General features: G+C 29.9%; 2 protein-coding genes across 4 annotated transcripts; one reads left to right on the top strand and one right to left on the bottom strand.

Annotated features, from left to right (window-relative positions):
* The first annotated feature begins 48 nt into the window (after nucleotides 1-48).
* On the top strand, nucleotides 49-6,644 carry LOC130895512 (translocation protein SEC62). Its single transcript, XM_057802850.1, has 7 exons — nucleotides 49-410; nucleotides 1,575-1,707; nucleotides 1,909-2,210; nucleotides 2,265-2,452; nucleotides 2,556-2,742; nucleotides 2,801-2,946; nucleotides 3,038-6,644. Exons 1-7 carry the CDS (start codon nucleotides 375-377, stop codon nucleotides 3,147-3,149), a joined length of 1,104 nt encoding a protein of 367 aa, XP_057658833.1. The 5' UTR covers nucleotides 49-374; the 3' UTR covers nucleotides 3,150-6,644.
* LOC130895514 (tetratricopeptide repeat protein 36 homolog) lies at nucleotides 4,787-9,633 on the bottom strand. Of its 3 annotated transcripts, XM_057802853.1 has the most exons (5): nucleotides 9,443-9,633; nucleotides 9,204-9,392; nucleotides 7,933-8,108; nucleotides 7,585-7,625; nucleotides 4,787-7,319 (listed from the first exon to the last, which is right to left on the bottom strand). In XM_057802853.1, the coding sequence occupies exons 1-4, from the start codon at nucleotides 9,576-9,578 to the stop codon at nucleotides 7,617-7,619; spliced, it is 510 nt and encodes a 169-aa protein (XP_057658836.1). In that variant the 5' UTR covers nucleotides 9,579-9,633; the 3' UTR covers nucleotides 4,787-7,319; nucleotides 7,585-7,616. The 3 variants fall into 3 exon arrangements, with proteins under 3 accessions (XP_057658836.1, XP_057658835.1, XP_057658834.1); XM_057802852.1 differs by having other exon boundaries at nucleotides 4,787-7,625; XM_057802851.1 differs by lacking the exon at nucleotides 7,585-7,625.
* Between the last annotated feature and the right edge of the window lie 20 nt (nucleotides 9,634-9,653).

Raw genomic sequence — 9,653 nt, 5'->3', positions numbered from 1 at the left:
TTGATTATTATTTTTATCATCTTTTTTTGTGTCTGGATGGTAGACTTAGGTGGAAGCAGCTTTCCAGGATCCGCCCCTGTGCGAAATAAAAGCTAAAAGATCTCAAGGTCGTACAAAAAAGTGTTAGCACCATAAACCACTAATGGGTAAAATGTCATTAGCACGCGCGATTTATATCTGACAAAAATTACTTCAAAATGAATCTTTAATAATTTTTGTCAAGAAAAAAGGTTACTTTCAAGCGTAAGACGTATGTATCAATATTCCTGAATAATTAGTTAGTTCGAAGCTACTACAGCCATCTTAATCGAAAAGGAGAAGAGTATAATTGATGTGTCATCTGAGTACGTCACGTTTGTCATAATAACATAAAAATGGCTGAGAAAAAGAGAGGCAAGAAGAGAAAAGATGTAAGTATTAAATAATAAAATATTATTTATTGATAAGTGTAATTTCATATACGATTTATTTAGAGTTGTTTATTAAAATGATAAATACTAAAGTGCATTCCGAATTAAATAAACACGTGACGGTAACATATTGTAAAAGATGTTTAGATCTACGAAAGTAAAAAAGTATAATTTTTTCTATATAATTGGAAATTATTCTATTTTGAATACCAAAAGTGAATTTAATTTTTTCAATTGGAAATTGGTACAGTAATAATATTGTTAACGTAAATACTCTGCTTTGTGTCTTAATTCAAAAAGTAAATATGATTAACAAAATACGTTATATTTATAAATTTATATGAATAACTGTTATGTTTAAAAATTCGGTATATAAATTAGTTTCAAATTATTGACCGTATTTAAACAAGGTGTTGTATTTTGTATATTTCCCTCAATCATTCAGGCATTTAATAAATAACTGTACCATGACTGTTATTTCTGTATGCTGTCACTTCTTATTCCTACACTAAGAAAGATTTGTTTGATGTAACTGTTTAAACATTTAGTCCAATTATAATTCATTTTATTTATGTTAATATTCCAAACAGTTAAATGTATGTTAAAATATTAAAAAATTAAATTAAATTAAAAATTAACAGTACCCCAACAAATAAAATTTCTAGTTGAAAGACACTAATGTGATACTTGTAGTTTATGCAGAAAAGTAGTAAATTGAAATTAAACTAAGATCGCCAACTTTTAAATTTGTGTGGTTATGAGCACAAAATACGTCAGGTCGGTCTGTATTTCTGGTATTGCAACATCCTTGTTATTTGGTTGTTTGCGTTATTGCGTCGATTTCAGCCGTGGTGTTTTATTTTTAATTCATATCAAAAAATAGAAAAACGCAATGCTTTTTACAGGATGGAACACTAATAGACAGTGTCAGAAGCTTTCCACATTTGTATGACATAAAGGAACCAAGTTTTAATGGTTTATTATTACTTACCAAATATCTTATAATTGGTGGCAATAAAAACTTGAATTTTTGCTGTTTCTTGTTTTCTTTTTTGAATATACAAGATATTGGTCATAAACTTATTTTATAATGTAATAATTTTTTTATTTAACAAAGATTTTGTAATTTTTCTGCAAATTATCAACATTTGCATCTCTATTTAGGAGTTTGCTCATCCAGGAGAAGATCTAGATGATAAACCAACAAAAGAAGAATTTACTGTAGCTAAATGGATAAGAAAAAATGTTCAGATTAAAAGAACCAAATTTGCTAATCATAATGTGGAATATTTCACAGGTAATATTTGTGCCTCAAATATACTAAAGATATATTACTTGATTTAAGAGATTTAAAATAGAATCTTTGAAACATATTTACTTTTTTTGCACATTTTATTAGTATAATCTGTTCCATAATTACCCATTTTATAAAATTTTAATATTTTTGTCAATAATCTCATCTTGTGATTTTTCAATGATGCAACTGCGATAATTTCAGGAGCCAGAGCAGTTGATGCTTTGCTCACATCCCCGTTTGCAACGCGAGAAGATCCATTATTCAAAACCCGTGAAAATATCAGTGATTACCTCCACGTTATGTTAACTCATAAATTTTTCCATCGAGCACGTAAAGTACCAGTTGATGAACAAGAGCTGAAGGGAAAAAAAGGAAAGAAAAAGGAGAAGAAAGAGGAGAAAGATAAAAAAAACGGTGAATCGTGCGACGATGAAAAGAAAAAGGAAAAAGATAAGGTGACTGATGCAGAAAGCAGTGTCGTTGAAGGCAGTAAAGAACAAAAGGTTAATAAAACTACAATAAATAAAACATATCATTTTTTTATTTGCTTTTTTTAGCCTGATAAAGAAAAAAGAAAGAAGAAAATCAAACTGGAAATGCATTTTGATCAGAGATTTGAGGATAATTTGGATGCATATGTGTGGATTTATGATCCAATCCCTTTTCATTATTGGATAATTGGTACTCTTTTAGTACTGGGTGCTATTGGAGTATGCTTATTCCCATTATGGCCCCCATCTGTCAGGTAAACACTATTTTAACTATCTTGCTAAAAATATTTTACTTTTCTGTATATAAAAACGATTTGTAATTAATTATCTTTTGTTTTAAAATGTTTCCTATCATAGATTGGGAGTTTACTATCTTAGTATTGCTGCAGCCGGATTTTTAGTATCCATTATCGTTTTGGCTGTTATTCGACTAATAATATTCTGTTTGATATGGATTTTAACAATGGGAAAACACCATCTCTGGATACTACCCAATTTGACAGAAGATGTTGGATTTTTTGCCTCATTTTGGCCTCTCTATACTGTAAGGTCAAAAAAATTTAAAATTCTCAACAAACTTATTTACGATTTTCTTCTTTTAGTATGAATACAAAGGCAATCAAAGCAAAAGTGATAAAAAATCTAAGAAAAAAAAGAAAGATAAAGATTCAGATGCAGAAGATGATGATAAGAAAGATGACAATGTAGTAGAAGAACCTCTGCATTCAGGGGTTGCAGATGTAACTGAGTGAGTTAAATTTGTTTCGGTATTGCATGTACTAAACAGCTATACTAGCACTAATAATGTATTGAGAAATATTCATGTTTTTGTTTTCCAGGCCAGATAAAAATGTGGAAAACAACGGATCCGAAAGCGAAAGTGAATCGAGTCAAAAATCTAGTACGGGAAAAGATTTTGAAATAATAGATCAGGAGGACGTTGAATCCTAGGAATAATATAGAGAAGAAGTTTTAAAATATTTGTGCACACTTTGCGGTAGAAGCATTTCCTTAACGACAATTTGAGCTGTTTTTGTAATGAATTGAATCGTTTAAAATAGGTCAATAATAAAAGGACGTGTTGATTTTATCAATAATCATAAAAATAGTTCAAATAGATCCTTTGCGTACTTTTCTGTTAGTTCAAGTTTAACTCCGGGCTGTTATATTTAAATAATGTATTTTTTAGCCCTAGCAAAAAGGATTTTAATAATTTTTTTTCTTCGTATATGTTAAGTGTAGTGTTATAATTTTAGATGGTTTAGTAGGAAGTAATGTAACTAACATCCCAATGAAACGAACACAAATTCTATGAAATTTTCTGTTTTTTGATATTTATCTGATAGGTGGAGAGCGTTTTATATATTTCAAACACGATCAATCATCATACCTACTTCAGAACATAGTTCACCCTCAAAACTTTCAATCCCTCTTGGACTCGTACCAATAGGAATCAGTGTTATTTAAATTTTTATATTTGGGTTCTAAGATAAGTCGCCATTCCAATATACAGATTATGATGATAATGACTCTGCGTCTCTTAAATCCAGTTTCTTGTAAATGACCATTTTGTATGTTTTCAATATTGTTTACCATATATTTAACAACAAAATTACAAAAATTTCCTTTTGGTGGTATCATCTAACTATCCTTGATGGTAGCTTTCCTAAGGAATATCATCAATATTGTTTCCCATAAATGTTATGACAAAATTTACTATAAAATACCCCACTCCATCCTTATGGAAATTGGTTTTTGATCAAAGCCCCAAAACTCCGTCAAAACTACCCAGGTTCGGCCATAGGTTAGGTTTGTCTGATTCATATCGATCCTGGTTCAAGTAGTCTTTGACGAAATTGAAAACTGTCTTCATCTCTTGAAATCTTGTCTTGAACATATTGCTTCCTTCCAGGGTATCCTCGGATATGTCAAGACTAGTTTTGAGCTTGCTTCAAACTATTATTGTGCCAATTTTCAGAAAAATTGACCGAAATGCAATTTCCTTAAGGATTGAGCACTTTTTGTACCATAACATCTTGGTTCTCTCAAGTTGAAATCTGTTTTTATTTTTGTATCTAATAATTTCATAATCAGTGTTCCCAAACTGTAATCTGCATAAAACGATTCTAAAAAAAATTAGTTTCAGAACAATTGGCCAAAACCAATTCCTCTCCTCCCACGGTACTTTCGAACACTTCAGGGTTAGTTTTGAAGGGGTTTTAAGGTTTTGTGCCATTGAGACTGTTAATTAGCTTACTTTGAACTATTATTGTGCCAAGTTTCAGCAAAAACTACCCGAAACCCAATTTCCTTAAGGATTCAGCGGGGTCTTTTCTTTTTGACTTTCCATTTTCTAACGAATATCGTTTTTGGATATAGAATGAATAAACACTTTCGGATGCCGAAGATGATGATGGTGTAGTAGGAGATCCTCTACATTCAAGTACTGCAGATTTAACCACTGCAATTGGCAATAAAAAATCATTTCAAAGCTTTGAATCCAATTATTATTTTTATGGTACTTGCCATCTTTAATTATGACTGGTACTTATAACAATATTTCCCTATAAATAAATATACAAGAAATATTTCAAAGATATGAATTTATTTATCTTTCGGGTTTATTAAAATTAAAAAACATTTATGTATCGTGATTGTGATGGGGTGAATTTTGGCTGTAATTTTCATTTATACAAATATATTGATTACATCAAGTTGATATTAACAAAAATTTTTATGTTTTTTTTAATTTTATTGGTATATTTTGTAAAAATGAAATTTCATTAAGAATAAAATAACATTTATTTTTATACTTAAATTATTGGAATAATCGTTCTATGGTGCCTTTTTGTTACCATTTTTTTTTCTTATATAAATAAAGGGTGTTCAAATGAAAATTTAATTGTTTACTAGTACAACGAATCCAAGATATTCTTCCAAACAGAAATTATTTTCCTAGTATACCAATTCAAGTGATTAATTAGTTTGTTTTCTTGATGTCTTCCAAAAGGTAAGTTCATTTGCACACTTTATGACATATCATTAAGTATCGTGAACATTTTTATGATGTATGAATGTATTTTAGCAACATTTAGGTATCAAAAAGGTAATGTAGAACGACATTTTATATATAAAAATGAGTTTTATAGTAAATAATTGGGATTTACTCAAGCGTTATTGGGGTTTAAAGTCTATATAATGGAAAAAATAGAATATTCCAGTTTTCAGATGTGAAACGAAAGCAACAAATTTTCAAAAATGGTGTCAGATAGTACTCCACCACAGTAAAATTATCCTAAAACTAATTTTTTCAAAATAAACTGCACATTAGTTCACTCACTAACTCGAACGGCTTGATCCTATTGAGCCTTCTCACTAAATGGACATTATCATTAAATAACCTCAAAATTCTTATGTTGTAGTATCAATTGTCCTGGTCAAGAGTTTCTATGGAGATCAAGGCAGTACCAAGGTGCATCAATGATGTTCAAATATCTGTTTATAGAGAAACGGTTTGTTGTCTATGGACAATTTAGAGTTCTGTTCTGAAGTCTAGTATCAAGTGTCATTCTCACATACTTTGCGTTTTTAATATAAGGATTTTTAGCGGTGTTTCTTGTTACTAGGATATTTTGGTTCTTTGTTCATAAGCTTAACGAACACATTTATTTTTCATCAACTTTATATGTCATCTATCAGTCCAAGTATTAATCAGGTCTATGGATGTTTGTAATTTCACGTTAGCTTCTTTGATGTATTTTCCGTTAGCCGGAATCAGCAAACTTTGCAATTTTATTGTATTCCAGGGCCTAGTACACTACCCTGAGGTACACATAGCGTGGTAGTAACATAGTTAACTTGTAATTTAGGCCCTTATGACAAACTTTGTTTTCCTTTAACGATTTTCCGATTACTCCAACTTTTATCTGCAGATCTTGTATTTACATTTATTTTTCCAACATTTAAAATTTTGTTGCAAGTACCTAAAAAAAGTTCCCTGAAAGTTTGAGCCCTTAATATTAATGTCAAGTTTAGAGGCCTGTGCTTCCTCACCGGTTCGAGTTACAGTTTGGACACTTTTGTAGAGAATTCAATTCTAAAACAAACCCGTCCATGGTTAGGTTAGGGATGCTATGAAATGCCAATCAGCTATAAAAATAAAAAATCGAAGTTTTCTGTGTTTTTTTTAAGAGGAAATCTTCACACCCTTCGGTAGATGACTTATTAAGAGCCCAAACTTTCTGATGGGACAGAAAAAAAGCACCCTAATATGCACCAACCATAGTGAAAGTGGGTAAAAAAATGCTTGAATAAATCCTAAAATATAAGCTTAAGCTCAGAGCCGGATTTAGCATTTGGCGTCCCTAAACTTAATATCTTTGTCCCCCTTAGTATAATTAAAGTTACTTTCTTGAAAAACTTAATTAAAAATATATGACAAGCTTATATATTATTTGCCGGAACACCACTCCATGATACGATTGATGAATTTACTAGATTCTGGTTTTAACAAAATGCCACCTTGAAATACTTTTAGCAATTATATGTATTAAATATCAAGTCAATTTCAGACCCATAAACATGAACTCGAGTTATGGCTTTGTATTTAGATATCTAGATATTTTTTTCTCAGCCATGCACCCCCTGGGAGTTTGCGCTTATGGGCCCAAGTCAAATTAGAAAATCCCGCTCTGCTTGAGCTAACTTTGCTATAGATTCCCTTATTTATTTTATTTATATAAAGTTTTGGTGCTATTTATTTCAGAATTCTACTCAAGTTGTTCAGACACTATCCCATTTTTAATTTAATTGATAAGGAAAGGATCTACAGGATAATCCAGTGTAAAAAGGATAAATTTTAATATTTTTCTTTTGCATATTTTAATTTCAACATTCATTATTTGGATCATCCTATTAATTGTGAGATTAATCTATTTATTACATAGTTATAATGAAAGTATTGATGACAGTTTATTGCATTTAATATTATATGATTTAAAATATGGTGTACAATTAAAAATATAATTAAAATATACTTGAACAAATTATTTATTGCAATTTATCCATTACTTGTCTCAGCATTTGGTTACACAGTGCCGCATACGGATTCAATTCTACAAGCTGGAAAAATATACAAAAATCCATGTTGTGAACTACTTTGAGTGAATAATAATCTCGAAAATACAAATATAAAATAATTAAATTACCGAAGAGGTATCGTTATAGCTAAAATTAATTTTTTCAACGAGTACATACAAATATGAAAAAATCAATCTAAGAAAATTATTTTCACTAATAAACATAACCTCACTTATATCTACCGATGAGTTATTGAAATCGTCGATGACCTTATAGTTGACCTAACACACAAAGAGTTCGTTCTCACCTTATACCATACAGTTAAATTTACTGCTATTCCTATTCTTCCTAGCAAAAGGAGAATATGTAAACAATACAATTAATAACCACCAGTTGATTGCTACTTCTGCCCGGCAAAAGGGTAGTGTTATAAAAGTTATTGCCAACGTCTCAATCAGTCGTGATTGTCGATTAAAAAATCGATTCCTATTCATTCATTTCAATCCAATTTGTTTCAAATCATTTTGTGTGAAATGAAATGCCAATAACAAAAATAAGAATAAAGAAACAGAAACTTTCTAACACAAAATTCATACTTATGTGAAATTCTCTTGTTTTGTGAAATACTAATATTTTAATCACACAATATACCTACTTGTTTTTTAGCGAATTTATTACCGAGTTCTGCAGCTACTTCAAAATCGGTTTTAGCTAATTCGTTTTCGCCCAATTTCTTGTATAATATCCCTCGTTGACAGTGGGCCAAACTTCTGGTCTTCCTGTGTTTATCAGTACAATGTTTTATAGCTATATTTACATCGTCCATAGCAGCTGAACATTTTTTTAAAAAACAATATACGTATTATTACATAATATTAAATTTGAATAGTTATTTGCAAAAAATACACAACTGTATTATATTTTTTTTATTCGATTTATTTAGAATTTTTTTTTCCAATGTTGATATGTTTATTGTGAAACTATACGAGAACTATCGATAGTTTTTGTGTTGATTATGTGACTCAACCTATTTTAACCTTAATTTAATAATTCCTTTCCCAGTTTTTAAAGTTTGAAGTATTTTATCGGAGTTTTCGAGTTGACAATATTTTTTTAGAGTATGGAAAGTTTTTTGAACTTCATTAGAACTAAGGAATACACTTGACATATTGACATTTCGGGACTATGATCGAACTAATCCGATTCTGATCTGAATGTTCGGAATCTAACGGATTACGTTCATTGCTGATAAACTGATCGAGTAAACGGATCGTATTCAATGATATGATCTTTTCCGTCCCGTTATATTTATCTATGGTTAATGAATGAATTTTAAAAATCATTTATTCCCCTCAAATGGCTGTCTACTATTAATTCTAATGAGAAGCATGATTGATGAGTTATGAGTTATATCGTTCTTTGTATCCGATCAAACTAATTTTATACACTTAAGAACTGACTGCAATGGTCCGGTTCAGAACAGTTCCAGTGCAGCTACCAAGAGCAAACCTAATAATTTCCAAAAAGATCTTCAATAATGAATTATCGATAATATCGATTTTATCACTATCGATAATTCTCGATCACTAATGTCAAACGCACAACAAATTTAAATTTTTATTATACAACCAAATATAACCTTCGACCTGTTTCAAAATGAGAGAACAAAATATAATACTCGAAAACGTGTTAAAATGGAAAAATGCTTATAAAACAAAGTTTTAGTTTAGTTTTTTGGAATCCCCTTTTTAATTATTTATAAAAAATCAGCAAATAAAACTGATTGTAGATTCAAAACATCTGTTTAATGTACAGGTTGAAAACTTGTTTTATCAGAGAAGAAAATTGAAGTAAGTATGATATACAAGTTTCAAAAGTGTAGCGGAATTTGTATATCAAGAAAAAAATTTTTTGATTTAAACACACCTTCACATTTACCCATATATTGTAAAATATGAGCTCTGTTGCTGTATAGAGACGGTTTTTTCGGCGCTATTTCTATTGCTCGAGATATAATATCGAAAGCTTTCGATAAATCTCCTTGTTCGGCTAACTGAATTGCCTCCAGCTCAATTTTTTTAGTGATTTCTTCGTTTTCGGACAGAATCTCTTCATCTAAAATGTGTTTATAAACCACAAAATATAAATATAAAATAGCTTCTTACCTTTTAATTCCACACCACAAGTCGCGGCTACGTCTTCCAAAGGTAGATTAGGATTGAAAATAAAACTCAAAATCGCATTGTCACTTGCACATAATCTTTCACTCATAATTTCAAAGTAAATAATACAAATGGACATAAATATAAATAATCTCGTCGGGAGGTTAAAAAAGGTTATCTAATAGTTGTTATTTCTCAATAAAACGAAACAAAA

Source organism: Diorhabda carinulata, chromosome 6 (assembly GCF_026250575.1).
Source record: "Diorhabda carinulata isolate Delta chromosome 6, icDioCari1.1, whole genome shotgun sequence".
NCBI lineage: Eukaryota > Metazoa > Arthropoda > Insecta > Coleoptera > Chrysomelidae > Diorhabda > Diorhabda carinulata.
Note: the sequence above shows the minus strand (reverse complement) of the source record. Positions and strands in the feature narration are given on the sequence as shown.

Excerpts from the sequence above, each read along its gene's own strand:
- LOC130895512 (XM_057802850.1), top strand. The coding sequence starts at position 375 with ATGGCTGAGAAAAAGAGAGGCAAGAAGAGAAAAGAT. Across the intron at positions 2,211-2,264 it reads AAGGCAGTAAAGAACAAAAG|CCTGATAAAGAAAAAAGAAA; the intron begins GTTAATAAAACT and ends TGCTTTTTTTAG. Across the intron at positions 2,453-2,555 it reads TTATGGCCCCCATCTGTCAG|ATTGGGAGTTTACTATCTTA; the intron begins GTAAACACTATT and ends TTCCTATCATAG.
- LOC130895514 (XM_057802851.1), bottom strand. The coding sequence starts at position 9,578 with ATGTCCATTTGTATTATTTACTTTGAAATTATGAGTGAAAGATTATGT. Across the intron at positions 9,393-9,442 it reads TTGTGGTGTGGAATTAAAAG|ATGAAGAGATTCTGTCCGAA; the intron begins GTAAGAAGCTAT and ends AACACATTTTAG. Across the intron at positions 8,109-9,203 it reads ATATATGGGTAAATGTGAAG|CTGCTATGGACGATGTAAAT; the intron begins GTGTGTTTAAAT and ends AAAAATGTTCAG.